At 47.7% G+C, this 15,292-nt stretch overlaps 4 protein-coding genes across 4 annotated transcripts; 2 read left to right on the forward strand and 2 right to left on the reverse strand.

Moving 5' to 3' along the window:
• The first annotated feature begins 3,720 nt into the window (after nt 1–3,720).
• Nucleotides 3,721–6,822, forward strand: NCU04558 (hypothetical protein). The gene is made up of 2 exons (XM_950669.2): nt 3,721–5,084; nt 5,275–6,822. Exons 1-2 carry the CDS (start codon nt 4,810–4,812, stop codon nt 6,290–6,292), a joined length of 1,293 nt encoding a protein of 430 aa, XP_955762.1. The 5' UTR covers nt 3,721–4,809; the 3' UTR covers nt 6,293–6,822.
• A 5-nt stretch (nt 6,823–6,827) lies between these two features.
• NCU10865 (hypothetical protein) lies at nt 6,828–8,615 on the reverse strand. The gene is made up of 5 exons (XM_001728211.2): nt 8,413–8,615; nt 8,100–8,335; nt 7,526–7,944; nt 7,197–7,379; nt 6,828–7,078 (listed from the first exon to the last, which is right to left on the reverse strand). Exons 1-5 carry the CDS (start codon nt 8,607–8,609, stop codon nt 6,923–6,925), a joined length of 1,191 nt encoding a protein of 396 aa, XP_001728263.1. The 5' UTR covers nt 8,610–8,615; the 3' UTR covers nt 6,828–6,922.
• Nucleotides 8,616–10,217: 1,602 nt separating this feature from the next.
• On the reverse strand, nt 10,218–13,117 carry NCU04557 (hypothetical protein). The gene is made up of 4 exons (XM_950855.2): nt 11,107–13,117; nt 10,874–11,043; nt 10,718–10,810; nt 10,218–10,654 (listed from the first exon to the last, which is right to left on the reverse strand). Exons 1-4 carry the CDS (start codon nt 12,626–12,628, stop codon nt 10,436–10,438), a joined length of 2,004 nt encoding a protein of 667 aa, XP_955948.2. The 5' UTR covers nt 12,629–13,117; the 3' UTR covers nt 10,218–10,435.
• Nucleotides 13,118–13,372: 255 nt separating this feature from the next.
• Nucleotides 13,373–15,132, forward strand: NCU04556 (hypothetical protein). Its single transcript, XM_950854.3, has 5 exons — nt 13,373–13,882; nt 13,936–14,261; nt 14,326–14,436; nt 14,495–14,790; nt 14,849–15,132. The coding sequence occupies exons 1-5, from the start codon at nt 13,461–13,463 to the stop codon at nt 15,053–15,055; spliced, it is 1,362 nt and encodes a 453-aa protein (XP_955947.2). The 5' UTR covers nt 13,373–13,460; the 3' UTR covers nt 15,056–15,132.
• The last annotated feature ends 160 nt before the right edge of the window (nt 15,133–15,292 follow it).

The following is a 15,292-nucleotide window of genomic DNA, read 5'->3' on the forward strand; positions in this document are numbered from 1 at the left end:
TGATTAAACATCTAAGAACTACGGTCCTTATAATGGCTATAGTAGTGTTAGTGTTGTTATTGTGGTCTTCTCGCCATTTCAATAAGAGGGGGAACTATTAGTTTTAAAGGTAATTAAGGTTCTATACCTCAAAGAGGAATACATAGTACAACTAGTTCGCTTTGAGAACCGTCCTCTCTTATATCGTTTTAATATAATTTCCCTAGTATTGAATATTAGGGACCGTTTTGGTAAAATATAGTAATAGGTAGCGTATTTATTATAAAATACCCAAATTTTATTAATTAATTAGTTTTGAAAGTCGGTATATATAGTCTATTACTTCCAATTAAAGGGAGCACCAAACGGCTTCTCTCTCCAATTGAGAAAGAGGTTGGCTGCAATAACTTTTATATAATAATAATATATTATTAGTATAATATATAGTAAGGAATCGAATATAAGTAATATACTAAGGTAGAAGTTAGTAAATAGTATTATAAATAACCTACGTCGATAGCGGTAATTATATATATTATACGCGTACAGCTGGTCACTTACATCTACTCTATTTATAAAACTATTATATACCTATATAATTAGTAGTATTTAGATTATTTTATATTCTTTATTGCTAAAGTAGTCTTTTATAGCGCCCTTACGCGTAGGACGACGGCGGTAAGTATACTTACGTATCTCATCCCTAATATACTATATAAATAAGAAGTTTACTATTTGGCGATTTTTTACATAGAGGTATACTACTCCGGTCTCCTAATCCGCATTTGGCGGGGGTTGCTCACCCTTTTTAAAACTAGAAACCGGCATATTTAATACCGCCCGATATAGCGCCCTAAATAATACCTTCTCTTTCTTATTATCGACTTCTCGAAGTTTGGCAAATTGTAGTATTATATAGTTAGAATATATTGTACTAATTATTACGACGTTCTTAGTACGAAGGTAACGTACGAGAGTAAGAATAGTAAAAAGGTTATCGGTAAATATATAATAAACTAATTAATAAGGTAGGCGGGGTAACCCAATTATTAATTCTACTATTATTAATTGAATTAATATTAATTCGCCCTATTAATATTCAATTAGTTAATTATTAAATAGATTTTAGTAGAAAGTATTATATATATTTATTTAAATCGATAATACTAACCGTATTATTATACTACCTCTAGTTATAGAAGTAACCGCCGGCCGTAGTAACCTAGATTTTAATACCCCGCGGTACCGGCTTATTAGGGATATAGACTATTACTATACTTCTACTAATATACTTTACCATCTTTTTATTAATAGTAATATATTATAGTAGGGTCCGCAATTTAAAATAAATTCTCTAAATATATCTATTAAAGTTATATACTCTATCCTAGAGGGTAAGATCGTTTTGAGTAGGATCCTATATACAAAAGCGCTTTAAAAGTATTTCGAACCGGAAGAAAGGTATTTAGTTATAAACTGGGTAATTCGGGCGCCCTTCTCTTTCTTATTAGTACGAAGGGAGGTTGGCCTCTATATAGAGATTAATATATAGTAAAATAGTGAATAATATATATAGCTCCGCGGCGCAAGTAGGTACCTAATACGTTTCGTAAAAGTAAGGGTTATCCTCGCCCGGCAATAAAATTTTACGAAGGTTGGTCTATTATACCTATTATTCTACTATACAAGGGGGGAAGTATTAATAGAATACTAATAATATAGTAATAATAGTAGGGGGATAAGTAATTTAGTATATAAATATACTACCGTTACCCCGGACCGTATTAAAGGGGAAATATTGGGTATTAATAAAGTTAATCCGAAGGTTTGTAGGTTTGTAATTAATAGCAATAATTAAATTATTGGGTATAGTATTAGGGAGTTCGCCTATTAGTCGGTAGATATATTACGGATCCTAATTATTAGGCCGAAGGAAATTCGGAAATTCTTTACCCGGCGGTTTAAAGTATCCTTTATTACAGTTATTATTGTTGCGGTTGTTATTAGAATTAGGTATAAAATTACTTTTATCGTTATTAATATTTGGCTCTAGTTCACTAGGGAGAGGGAGGATATATGAGGGTAAGCGGTTTGCGGGATTAATACCTATTAGCGGGTGGGCTAGTATAAATTGGGCTAGTATTAGTTGGATTAGGCCGGCTAGTACTAGTTAGGCGGTCGCCTTATTGGGAGATAAATTTAAAATTGCTGAAATATTTATTTTGTAATGCTTTAATACTATACTTAAAGATTTAATGATAATTGCGTTTAATAATATATTGTAGTAAGTCTATTTTAATACCTTAATATACGATGTAGAATCGCTAATTTTACTAGTAAAAAAGGCACTTTTATTATCGGCGATCTTGTATATGGACGGGGTTACTAGCGAGTACTTGGCGGTATTAATAAGTCTCGTTGTACTGCTGGTAGCTGTGGACCCGCGCTAAAATGTATAATTTTCACCGTTAAAGGGATACATAGCAGACGACAAGGAAGCGATAAGCCGCCAGCGATAAGTAGGTGATTGAGGTTGTTTTCGGGAACTGTGAATTTTTTCGGTCCTATTACGGGTTCAGCTTCTAGGGGCGACTTGATTCGCCATGGTCAGTGAAATATTGATAATGAAATGTTACATGGCAGAATACACTTCACAAGGTGCTTGGCTCTCCTCAGCCAAGCATGCCCTGCGTGCAAGTCCGTTCGGAGAAACAGTGGTTCAGATTGGATCATGGTATTCTCCTCAAGTCAAGGGGTCCCGAGTTTTTCATGGTTCGGGGGTCCTCGGATTGAAACAGTCTGCGCCGGATATGGGGGTTTGAAGTCACACGGCAGGATGCGTCTGAGTGTGTACACTACTATGCAGTAGATACTAACATGCTATGCTGCGGCGTTTGAGCAAGCCCGGGGATTCTTGAAAGGGTGTGCTGCTGTGCAACGCGGGAGTTGAGATTGGTGTTGAGGAAATGTGAATGTGTAGACAAAAGGACGGTAACCGTTGAAAACTTGAGATAGTGTGGCAGCACAGAGCAAGCCGCAAAGACCTCTTTGTGAAGCACACCCCTGATATCTGCCCCTTGTGTATGTAGTGTACCCAGGGTAGAGGTATTTACAAGTTTTGTCTCTGTTTTCCATTCTCCTTCTTATCACTGCACAGCGACCGTCGTTGTTATTGCCCTGTACCCGAGCGTGGGCGTGGGCATGGAGGTGCTGAGGCCAGGAACAGACAGCCGGAAACTGCCAAGGGACAGACGCTTGTTTTGCCAATCACGTCTTGTCTGCGTGTTGGCGATCATCCCCTTCCATCCTTATCCCCTCCAATGAAGGGGGGTGATACACACACGGCAGTAGGTAGCCAAACAACGACACGACGGCACTCGCAAGACGAAACACCGTGACAACCGAACTTGAACTGAAGCACCGTCCCGTCGCAACCACCTCCACGCACGCTGGACGGCCCACGGCACTGGACTGGAGCTGTGCGTGCTGCCCGGATGGAGCATCTTCATTCAGTTCTTTTGATGACCTGACTGGAGCCGGGCAGTCAAACAAGCATTTAAAAAACAGGGGCCACACTGGAGAAAGCCCAGAACTGCCATTTTGCAACACGGGGGGCCAAGGAGGAACAGCCCGGCTCGAGCCCGGGTCGGCGCTGCGTAACGTCATCCACTTTTCCATTTCTTGGCTCTTTGGCGATTCCAGGTTTCCTTTCTTTTCCTTTTCCAGTTTCTTCACGTTTCTCCGTGATCAACATAGGTAGTAGCTACAAACCCGATACTGCAACGTATCGATCCCCCCCTTATCTTTATGCTGGGTCCATGGTTGCTTTTGCATTTTCCTCTTCTTCCTCCCGTCATCTCTCCCGCCAGTCTCTCCCTCCCGTCCCGCTCCATTTTCACTCGCTGCGGCTTTCCACCTTTTCTGCATCATCCTACCACCTACCCTGGGGCGGCCTTGTTGGAGGAATTGAAAGACCTGGAGGAACCGAAATTCCACTTCCAGGGAGCAGGGCAGTACGCCGGATACAGCGGACGCAACCCACTAAATTCGCTATCGTAACTGAACTTTTACATATACCGGGCAGACCTACGCGGGTACTGACAACAACCAACTGCCCTGCCCGCCGAACGACCAGCCAGTGTCCAGCCAGTGTCCAGCCATTGACTGGCCCGGTGCTGCAGTGCTCAGCCAGCCAGTGAAACTTGCCGCTCGGCGCTTTTCCCGGCATTGAATCTTACGAGGAGCACCACATCCCGTCGGCACCACACCTATCAACCGTGAAACGGTGGGATTGAGAGAGAAGAAGAAGTAAAGGGAGGGAAAACCACCAAGACAAGTGCCATCAGGCCACGGGGCCTGGCCAATTCCTTTTCCTTCTTTCTGGACAACATTCGTTCCCTTCCACTGCCTCTCTATCGTTTGATACCGACACTTCAGCAAAACCTCAAAATCAACTATTGGCGAGAGCGCCAAGCGAATCACTACAGGGGATCACCGCTTCCAGCAACTCTTCTCCTCCACCACAACCCTAGAGTTGGTAATCATCCATTCGCTTTCTAGGTACCTACCTATCTACGCATCGGCGATCGAGTTCGTTGCTGTGCAATTGCACGTTGCCCCCCCCCCCCCCCCTCCAACCCCCAAAAAGGAATCCAAACCTAGAAAAGCAATCGGCAATCTAGTGTCGTCGCGGAGAACATATACAAGTTGTTGGAAACGTCAAGAAAAAAAAAAAATACAACAAGAGAAGCGAGCACCAACTGGGGCTGCGTATCGATTGAGGTTCGACCACTTTCACAAGTCGCCCACCTACCACCGATACGGGCCGCCATGTCGCGACGACCAGATTCCTTTCGCATGTCGAGTCGGTCTTCATTCTCATCATCAGCGTCGTCAACATCATTATCATCATCATCATCGCAGTCTGCGACAACCTTCAAGCGCGCCGCTTTCGACGCTATCCACCATATCCGGGCGTCATTTGCATCTGCGACACAAAAGCGCAGTATCGATCCCAATTGTTCGCCGCAGCCGGGCGTGAACCTTTGCGAGAAGCCAGCAGAGGCAACCTCAGATGTTACCTGGGCGATAATTGGCAGTGTGCTGTGAGTGTTTGAAGTTTTCTCGTATTCTGTCTTTTCAGCCTAAAACTGTCGCATCCCCCCGGTCCATGTCCTTCGAAGGAGCCGCCACCACCCTTGAAAATTGCCCAAAATGGAAACACCAAAAACAAACACTACTAGTATGGAACGACATGCTACTCGCCAGACATTGAATACTAACAATGCCTTGTAGCGCTTTTGTCGCGGCAACTACCATTATAGTAGCATATCTTCTTCACCTTCGCCGGAAAAAGGTCCACCAGAAAGAAGACCAAAATGACCCGTTCCAGATGGACGACTATGGTTTTGACGAAGCCGCTGCCGCAGAAGCAGCCAAGTCAAAGGCGAATTTGTTCCGACGATCCCATCAATCCTCTACCACTTCGGTTTCCACGCCATCGCCATCAAAACCCATGGAACGCAGGCTGTCCTTTGACGAATCGCCCTACGCTGTCGGCGCCGCTGCCGGGATCCGATCCTCTGCAGCCATTGGGGGAGATGTGATCTACAGCGAAGTCAGCACTCCACCGGGCGCGGCACTGCCGCCTGGCGTCGGCTTGAGAGAAAGTCAATTCCTCGGGGTTCCAGGAATTGAGGGGATGGACTTGGGTGGTTTCCCGATGGATCGGGAACGTGAAAGGGAGCGGTCGAGATCGAGGGCCCGGTCGACTTATTCCCACTCTCCTCACAATGGATCCCGTAGACAGATGCAGCGCCGATCCCGACCCTCCAGTGTGCAGAGCGCTCCATTTACGCCCGGAAGCCTGACGCCAACACGAGGACCTAGACCGGCTGCGGGAGGCGACGGAGCCAGTGCCGCCAGTAGCAGCGGCCTTCGCTCTCCCCTTTCCGACGACGCTTCCTCTTCTTCTGTCAGATCTTCCGAGATGTTGCGTCCGCCCGTCGATGGTGATGTTGACGCTCTTGCTGGCGCCGATATGCCCGGCCCGATACCATGGGAGAAGGATCAACAGCAAGGAAAAATGGTGGTGGTGAGGGAGACGACGGTGGAGAAGAAGGGAAGCAGCGAAACAATCGCAGAGGAAGACGAAAAGGCTGATAAGCCTAAGAGCAGTCATGGGATCCGCGTGGTAGCCCCGGAAACAGAACGGGTCGCCAAGGAGGAGGGGGAAAAACCCATAACCGCTGAACTAGAGACAGTAGAGGTCGGGATGGAGGGAAAAAAGATCGAGCAAGCGCAAAGGATATGACCTGACCGCGAATTAATGACGCGTACGCGCGCGCGGGGAGGAGCATTTTGGATGCATACGGTGTAATGAATCATTTGCTGCTTTACAGGGAAGGATAAAATGGGTGCAATACCGAAGGGTTAAAGATATGTCTTGATTTTCTATTCTTCTTCTGTCATGGGCATCATCTATCTATCTCTTGGATTCCGCCACGAGATAATTCATCAGCATGATGAAAGCGCTGCGTAGCGTTATGCATTGTTATACCTTACTTTCATCATAATGCTTCTTACAATGTGTTCACTTCGTCACTAAATGCATGGGAAGATGGACGTGGAACATGCGTGCAGGGAGAGAGAAAGAGAGAGAGGGGTTGAAACATCCGACAGGTAAATCTTACTATGAGATATTTGTGTAATGGGAGCTTTTCTCTTTGCAGTCATAGGATCTTCATTGATTCTTCCTGAAAGGTAGAAGCGAAAAGGATTCATTTGCGAGTGTATGTCGGGTCGCTATGGACATCCTGCATATCCACGAGCAAAATGCCTCTGATACTACGACATAGTTGGAAAATACTGGTACGTACAATGAATGATATTGAGTGGTGTCTAAGCCTCTCCATCCTCCCAGTGCCTCCATCGTCCGACACTCTCATTCATATACATAACAGAAATGGTCGTCGCTGACAGTATCCATCAGCTTCTTTATTTGCACATCAGGCATTGTTGGACCGATGGCAATGGTCTCATTCGTCGTAACGTTGGCGCTGGGGGGTTGGTTCAGGAGTGTGTGCGTGCCCCAGAGGCCCTGTATAGCAAAATCACATCAAACATGAAGTCAGCACGACAAACTGCAAGAAAAAAATGAAGAAGAAAACAAAAAAAATATAGGAAATTCACGCCAAACAAACACTTCAGGTACGCACCTGTCGGTTCTCAAAGTCCAAGTTTTGCCAGATCCACCAGAGACGATCGATCTGCCCGTGATGAAGCCAGAAGACCGGGTCCCCGGGGGAGATGTACATGTCGGCTCCGGGATCACCACCGATCATAAAGTGCCCGGCCGTGTGAATGCCCAGGTTTCCTGGGTGGTAGCGAGGGTCGCCCTCCTAGAGTAGTAGTGTTTCTTGTCAGCCAACGAAATTTCTACTAGTTGTAAGCCGAGTACCTAGGTAGGGTAGGGTAGGTAGCCTTGAGTAGCAGGAGCGACGGGATGGATTGGATTAGATAACTTCATGTTTAGGTAGGTACCTACCAGCGTAGTCTGGAACTCGAAAATATTCTTGGTCTGCAGAATGAGCTCCGTCGTGTTCCTCAAGGTAGCAAACTTCCTCCCCAACTCTTCGCTCAAATCCCGCTTCAGACACCGCCTGTTGTCAGCCAGAACGTTCGCTGCCACCGTCAGGTTGCCCGGTTCTCCGTATTTGGGCAGCCCGACGGGCCCGAGGTGCGTCTGCATGCCGGCGATCGGACCCGTCGTCACACAGCCGCCACCCCGCCCGTTGGGCCCTGCGGGAAGAATGTTCACTTGGGTGAAACCGGGAAAGATGAAGCCCGAGTCCCCGTGGGGGACCGGATCGCCGTTGCCACCGAGCGAGGTGTCCGAACCGTCAAAGATGGGGGAGGCGAGGAGATTGGCGACATCGAGACCGTGGTTCCAATAAGCAAGGGCGCCTGTTTGTTTGTTACACGACGTTTTTTTTTTTGTTTAGAACCATTGGCTGACAGACAGGGAAGCCCGGGGGGGGGGGGGGGGGGGGGGTGTTGGGTTTCGATTCGACCATGGAAGGAAGGGCCTTAAAGGGTTGTGGGTTGTTTAGAAGACAAACCTTTGTAGCCACACTTTTGAAGACCTTGCTCGAAACCATGAATGTAGTAACGGTGCCAGGGAAGAAAGAGACCCGAGAAATGGATATAAGGCGTCACGTTCAAGTGAAGGTAGATAAAGTCGTCAAAAGCAGAGACGGCGCCGGGAGCTTCACCTGCTGGAAGGATACTGGGACTCTCCAAGAGACACTTGAATGCCTTGATGTAGTCGCGTCTCTCGGACTTGGAAAGGTTGCGCCTGTTGATATGGTGTTAGTCGAGGTTGACTATGGATGACTGACTGGTGATTTTGACGTAGAATAGGTAGGCACATACCATTCCTTTCTGACCTTGACATTCTTCCTGTTGCATTTGCCATTGAACCTTTGGTAGGCATTCCTAGAAGCTAATGCGTTGAGCTCCTTGAGAACCACACCGGAGTCGATGGCCTTTTGTCCCCATGAAGAGACATTCAAAGCCAACACGGGCACCGAGAGGACCCCCGTCAACCAGAGCGCAGAAGGGAGGTGCATGTTGACGATATAGAGGCGAATATGGAGGAACGGGGAGTGATAGCAACGAAGCCGTATGTCAGATCACGACGGCCACCTTTTATACCAGGGACAGCATCCTGCAGACCTCCCTCTCCCATTTATCAGGGTATCTTTGGCCGTCCCAGTCCCATGAATAGACATTCCCATCGTACCATCACCGACTGACATCCTAGTAACCGAGCGGCGCGGGTTCGTCTTACTGTATTTGTATGCTGGTCCGAATCTTGGATGCATCGCTCTATCTGTGCCGTTGTTGATCATCTTTTGTATGGTGATGCCGGTTACTACTTGGATGCAGGTAAGATGCATGATACCTTGTGTTCCTACCCTGGACTACCACTCAAGACCTTCATGGGGGCGGCTTTTGCTACGACGGCAGAGGGAGTGCCGAGAAAGTGGGAGGAAATTGCAGAAAAAGTATCGAGCACGATTTCATGTCAAAAAAGCCAGGAAGACAAGGTAGATATACCTGACATTGATGTTTACCTGAAGACCCTTACAAGGTCAAAAGCTGGGTTTCCGTATAGGTGGATTGGGATGGAAGTTTGTCCTTCTGGGCACATGCCATCGAGCTTCCACTAAGAAACGGGCATGCTAAGGGGACATCTCATCAGGATTTCGAGTTGACGCATCTGAATAACTTTCAAGCTTCAATCTGTTCATTTAGGACGTTAGATCCTCATGTGCCCAATCCGCTCCCCGTCACGGCAAAATCGACTGTCTGGGGGACTCTGCCAAAAGCAAGACATGATGGAGTTCGTGGAGAAATTGAAGTAAGAAACTTGAGTCCCTATTGTTGGAGTTTTGATAGAAAGAAAGGAAAGTGGGTAGTAAGAAAGAAAAGGTTGGAAAGGAGAAAAGGGAAAAAAAAGAAGGAGGAAGGGGATATAAGAAAGGAAAGGAAAAGAAGAAAGAAGAAGCGAAGAAGAAAAAAGGACAGAGAGAAGGAGAAAAGAGGTTGAGAAGAAAAAAAGAATCGGTAAAGGAAAAAAATATTTGAAAAAAGGAAAGAAAAGAAAAACCAAAAATAAGAAAAAGAAAAAAAAGGGAACAATGAGAGGGGAAAATCTCATCTGCCGTACTTGATTCAGTTACTATCATCAAACATCAAAAGTCTGCCACAGCTTAGCCGACACATTCACAGCGGCAAGACCGCTCTTGGCTTGACAGTTCAACGGGAGGTAGGAGATATGTCCCGCTAGACACTATCCATTTTCTCTTCGCACAACGTGCTGACGATGAGACGTCCTTGACGAATTGGTCAATCGCTCCTTAGTAAAAAGAAAGGAGAAAAGAGGAAAAAAGAAAAGACAGAATCCACCAGGAAAGATTAAAATTAGAAAACCGGCAGTCTCCAAATTCCTCGATCACAACTATGTACCTACCTAAGATAGGTACGTAGAGTTTCGCTTGAATCTTCTCTACATCTCCCATCGAGTCTCGTTGTTGCCCCTCTTCTATGCTGCTGTGTAACCTGACGTTGAACTTTAGCGAGGACATGGTGATATCGAGACAGTATTAAGGGAGCACTGGATGTAGGGTCCCCACAGATGGAAATCGTACCACACACCTATCAAAACAGCGAATAGCCGAATACGATTCGAGCTTCCAAAACCACCGCGGTAGGAAACGCGGAACCCCCTCCGTTGCGCATAACAAGCTTGGTGTATAACTGGTCCGGCACCGTAGATGCGCAGACTTCCAAGATCCTTTCGACTCGCTCTCCATTGCCGAAACTGTCTGCTAACATACCTCACTTCCGCATGAAGCGACAATGGTTGTGACCCAAAAAAATACTTATAGACTTAAACCGCCTCTTTTGAAAGCGGAATGACAGTCAGCTGGACAGTCAACTTCACAATTTCTTCTGTCAGCAAGTCTTCCATCTCGATAACCTCGAAGGCGCTCATCGGGGTGGATTCCAACACCTGTATAGTGGACCGAGGAAACGTCTGACCGGCAATGGTTTTGATAGTTGTCACTCGGAGAGCTTGCTCAGATGGCAGTAACTCAACCTCGAAGCCCTGAATAGGTAAGCAAGTCAGCCAAAACCAGACGAGCGTGTGAAGAACAAGATCGGTACTCACTCCGTATAGATGTGGTATTGGGATCCACAACCTTGGGTCCTCCATCTCTGTTAAACATGACAGTTGTGGCATCCTGAATCGAGAAGGGCCGACCTGTGTCTCCGCTGGTCAGTGCTATTATGGTAGTATCGATGAGCCGCGTTCCATGTATCTTACAAGACGACCAGCAGTATCCTTCATCAATCTGTGAAGCTGCTCTTCCAGATAAAGGAGTCTTCTTTCCTCCACATGATGCAAAATTTCCGGCTTGAATGCTTCCGCCAGCTCTTGGTTATATGCCGTGTCTCGTGCGGTCTTCCCTTTCCCTCCAAAGGACTTCAAGGTTTCTGTGAAACAGTCCAGTCAGCTTACATCCGAAACAGAAATTGTGGCGAACTGGGTTGACATACTCCACACACGAGAATTTGCTTGAGCTTCTTCGACGAGCTCTTCCCATGCTCGGTACTCCTCAGAGTACTTGTCCTCGGGCGGCCTGCTACCAGCAATTATATGCAGCGCTGAAAGACCATCATCGCCTTCGGCATCCAAAGGCCCAGTATTATACCAGTCACATTGTCGCCAGCTGTATTCCTTGCTGAGCGTCTTCCGGGCCCCAGTCCAGTCCTTGTTCACCAGCGCTTGGTGCCACTGCTTGCGTCGCAGAGCATATTGTCTTGGATAGCTGCTAGCCAATTTTCCTCCCAGCCATAGCGCCACATCTTCCTTTTGGAGGCCTCGCGTACCACCAGACCCTCCGTCGAGTTCATCAAAGTCGAGTTTCTTCATATCAAAAATCTCGCTCAACATCTTATCAGCCAACATCCTGTATCCCTGAACGTCTGCAGGTGCGAACTCTGCTGCCAGTTCTGCACATGCCCGGTACTTGGACGCATCAACCAGTCGCCGGAAGATCTCGCGCTGAACTCTCTTCTCGTCAACGTTTATGGAAGACTCGGTCGAGTGGTCGCGATTGGAGTTCATAGTGACAACAATGACTTGCACAATGGGCACACGATTCCCTCTGTTTGGCTTGGTGGTGACAGACAACAACTGGAAGAATGCCCCTCTGAGCAAAATCTCCCTTTCACCCTCCGGCGAAATATTGGCCACCGGCATGGCACAGATCGAAGTGACCACGCTGTCCGGGTATTGCTTTCGATAGGCCCTGAGAAGGCCCTCATCAATGCCCCTCGTATGGACCTGAAGGTGCATGTGCACCAATCGTTCGCCCCCCGGTGACTTCTTCGTCGCGAAGTCTTCCATGACCCTGGGATCGGCGCTGGTTGACGTCAAGGCTAAGGGGATAGCAAAGCCGCGCATCGTCAAGTCGGGGTTCCGCATAATATCTTCATAGAAGCGGACGGTTTCCTGGTAGACAGGCATTCCGCGATGCGTGAGACCCTCAAAGTTTCCATAGCGTGGATCACCAAGTTGAGACAGCCGGAGATTATACAGGTCAATGGTCAGGAACTCGATGAGTGTGGTAGCAACCAGGAGATGCTCTTCAGAAGCGTGTTCCGTACGAAGGGTGTCACTGACCAGTTTGAAGAGGTAGTCGTATCCCGGAACCGAGCAGTACATTTCCAGAGCATCGTACTGCTCGCTGCTGTCAGTGGTACCGATATCAGAAGGGCGACTGACCGAAACGTCGGCGTAGTCGCGGTAACCACTGAGAAGTCGTTCAAGTGGTTCGCGCACCTCTTCCGGGAGCCTCTCGGGCTTACACCATCTCCGCACGGCCTCCACAAGTTGCGCATATGCGCCATTATCCAACCAAGCAGCGCGCACTTCTTCGATCTTACTCCGAAGTCGGGACATGCGTTCACGCTCAACCTGGCCGGAAAAGCCGGACTTGAGTGTCTGGAGGTTCACGGCATCGAGTGGTGCCGAGAATCTCGTCCTGGCTGCCGAGGTGGGTTTGAAACGAGGCATGGTGGGCTTTGTAATATGTGTTCCTTTTTTCGGCGAGTGTTGTTAAAGGGTTACTGGATGAATGGATCAGTTGAATTCGTATGTCATGCTTCTTGGTCAACTCAGAAGAATCAGCGCCTTCAGTATGAACGGGCTTGACCCTACTCCAGGTTGGTTATGCCGTTTTGAAACCACACAGCCGTAAATTCGTCTCGTGAACTTCACTTTGGAAAGGTAGGAGGTATGCCATGGGTCGGAAGGAGGAGGTGGGAGGCCGCCCACCAGAAAGAAGGCCCCTCAGAAGTGTGGTACCACTGACTGCTATGATGATTGGAAAGAATGGACGGCCCTGTTTGGGTATTCATTGCGCAGAAAGCCTTGCAACTGAGTCACTCCTCAAGTCATATCCAAGCCAAGCCTGGACTGAGATTTGGAGGGTGTCACAAAACCCCATGAGCATGGAGGGTGGCGCACGGCTATAGGCGATTTCACCCAATGACCATATTTATCACGTCCGACACTCCACATGGGAAGGCAGACAGAAGCAGCCACAACGCCAACTCTTCAGGAACCAAAAGGGCACAGCCTCGTCCACAACGAACCGCGAGCGGCTAGCCTGTTCGTCGTATACACTACCTCTAGTCATCCCCGATATCAACCACACAATTCTGTTATAGGCAGGTGAGATCAAAAAGGATCCCACATCCACGATCTAGAACTCAGGATGAACGGAAGTCTTTGCCATTTCCAGCTTGCATTGCCTTCCTTGCATAAGCTTGCACTTTGAAGGAAAAAGCCTCGTCAATTACCAAGACACCAAAGTGGCCACCGATCGACCACAAGGCGACATATCATGGCCGAAGTACTGACTGGTATTGCCGTCGCAACCGAATCCCTCACTCTTTGCATCAAGGCCGTCGTTATCCTCAAAAGATTCTATGTGACGGTCAAAGAGGCAAGGGAGGATCTCAATAAGATCCTCAACCTGGTCGGACGAACAAGAAACCGTATCGAACTCATGAAGATCACACTCATCGAACTTCGGAAAACAACTGACCCAGGTATTACTGCAGGCTTCATTGCCGCATGTGATGGACTCAACGGAACTCTGAAAGAGCTAGTCCAAGAGGCATCGACTATTGCCAATGGTCGATCTCGATTTGGTATTGCCAGACGTCTGAAATGGTCGATGAGCCACTCCAAGGTTGAGGAACTTGTTCGCAAGCTGGCAGAACAGGAGAAGGAGGTGACAAATTCGTATATGATGCTCAACTCGTAAGCTGATGCCATGTTTGCTACGAGGAGCTTGTCCTGATAACAAACCACAGATTAACCTCTCTCCGAACTCAACAGGAGTTGCAGAGGCTCACAAGGTCATCTGACGAGCGGTCCGAAATCACAATCGCCTTTTGCCAGGAATCGGAGGAGCGCCTTTCCGACGTGTCTACATTGCGAAGCAGCTCCGAAGAGCCTTTGAGTAGGCCTCGAACCTGGCTTGGGCATACCATTACCGATTACCACTCTCCGGAGTATCTGCAGCTGCGAGACGAGCTTTCCGAAGCCGTATATTGGGGTGACTGGGATGTCGTTTTCAACAAGCTTGAGGAGGGGTTCCGGACATTTGGTGAACTGTGGGGGAATGCGCCACGAGTGAGTAAGTGAAAGTACGTTGGACAGAGAGGATAAGCACCGAGAGGCTGATGCATACGGCAACACAGAAGATCGAGCGCAGTATCACCACCTCTCAATGTGGACTCCTCTTCATCAAGCAGTATATCATCATGCGCCAGTCCATGTCGTTGAACGATTGCTGGAATATGGAGCTTTCAGTAAGTTGCACACAGAAACTTATCTTCAGGTCCGCTCAGAGTGCGATTGTTGACACAGGAGCAGAAATGCTCCGAACAAGAAAATCCGAATTCGGGCATCCCAACTTGACCCCCCTCGAACTTGCTCACGAGATGGAAGTCTACCACCTTTATGACATTCTCCGACCAGTGATAAAGCGTCCTTTGCCACCAGATACTCTACAGAGAATCGAGTATAATTTTCACCGCCTGATCCGCAGTGAGATAGGGCAGTGTGTTGATACAGCAAAGCTCTATCTCCCTGTTCTTGAGGTCCTCAAGGAGCTCGATGGGGAAGCTGTGTGGTTCCCGATTAAGTTTGGACATCCCGGTGCTGTACGTTATTACCCATCTCCGAAGCTCTCGTAACCGACTCTAACATTAACCGACTCAGGGATACCTTTTCCAGCTGTTGGGCAGGGAGCTTCAGGTCAAATCTGTGAACATCCAGGACAAAGCTTCGGAGACCCTCTATCGCGTTATGGAAGACGACATTTATGAGACTGACCAAATCTTCAACTTTGCCGGAGACCTCAAACAGAAGAGAGACATTGATGAAGAGGATACCGCACAGCCCTTGTCGTTCAAGCTGGAACTCTGATGAAAGACCATGGGTGAAGGATTCTTCTTCTGGCTATTGCTCCACAACCGGATAGTCGGAGCATCCTTGATCGGCACAGTCAATTATGGGGTCCATATCGACGACACTTTGTTTCGTGAATTGGCATATTAGGGAGTTCACGACATTAATCCCGCGACAAATGCCCCGAAAAGCACAGGGCTGATAGAAAACAAGCTGCGAAACGCACCCGGCCTACAGGAGTTGCCGGAGTACAAT

Source organism: Neurospora crassa, linkage group VII (assembly GCF_000182925.2).
Source record: "Neurospora crassa OR74A linkage group VII, whole genome shotgun sequence".
Classification (NCBI taxonomy): Eukaryota; Fungi; Ascomycota; class Sordariomycetes; order Sordariales; family Sordariaceae; genus Neurospora; species Neurospora crassa.

Excerpts from the sequence above, each read along its gene's own strand:
- NCU04558 (XM_950669.2), top strand. The coding sequence starts at position 4,810 with ATGTCGCGACGACCAGATTCCTTTCGCATGTCGAGTCGGTCTTCATTC. Across the intron at positions 5,085-5,274 it reads GCGATAATTGGCAGTGTGCT|CGCTTTTGTCGCGGCAACTA; the intron begins GTGAGTGTTTGA and ends AATGCCTTGTAG.
- NCU10865 (XM_001728211.2), bottom strand. The coding sequence starts at position 8,609 with ATGCACCTCCCTTCTGCGCTCTGGTTGACGGGGGTCCTCTCGGTGCCC. Across the intron at positions 7,945-8,099 it reads TCAAAAGTGTGGCTACAAAG|GCGCCCTTGCTTATTGGAAC; the intron begins GTTTGTCTTCTA and ends ACAAACAAACAG. Across the intron at positions 7,079-7,196 it reads TGGACTTTGAGAACCGACAG|GGCCTCTGGGGCACGCACAC; the intron begins GTGCGTACCTGA and ends TTTGCTATACAG.
- NCU04557 (XM_950855.2), bottom strand. The coding sequence starts at position 12,628 with ATGCCTCGTTTCAAACCCACCTCGGCAGCCAGGACGAGATTCTCGGCA. Across the intron at positions 10,811-10,873 it reads AGGATACTGCTGGTCGTCTT|GTCGGCCCTTCTCGATTCAG; the intron begins GTAAGATACATG and ends GCGGAGACACAG. Across the intron at positions 10,655-10,717 it reads CAATACCACATCTATACGGA|GGCTTCGAGGTTGAGTTACT; the intron begins GTGAGTACCGAT and ends TTACCTATTCAG.
- NCU04556 (XM_950854.3), top strand. The coding sequence starts at position 13,461 with ATGGCCGAAGTACTGACTGGTATTGCCGTCGCAACCGAATCCCTCACT. Across the intron at positions 13,883-13,935 it reads TCGTATATGATGCTCAACTC|ATTAACCTCTCTCCGAACTC; the intron begins GTAAGCTGATGC and ends AACAAACCACAG. Across the intron at positions 14,437-14,494 it reads GCTGGAATATGGAGCTTTCA|GAGCAGAAATGCTCCGAACA; the intron begins GTAAGTTGCACA and ends TTGTTGACACAG.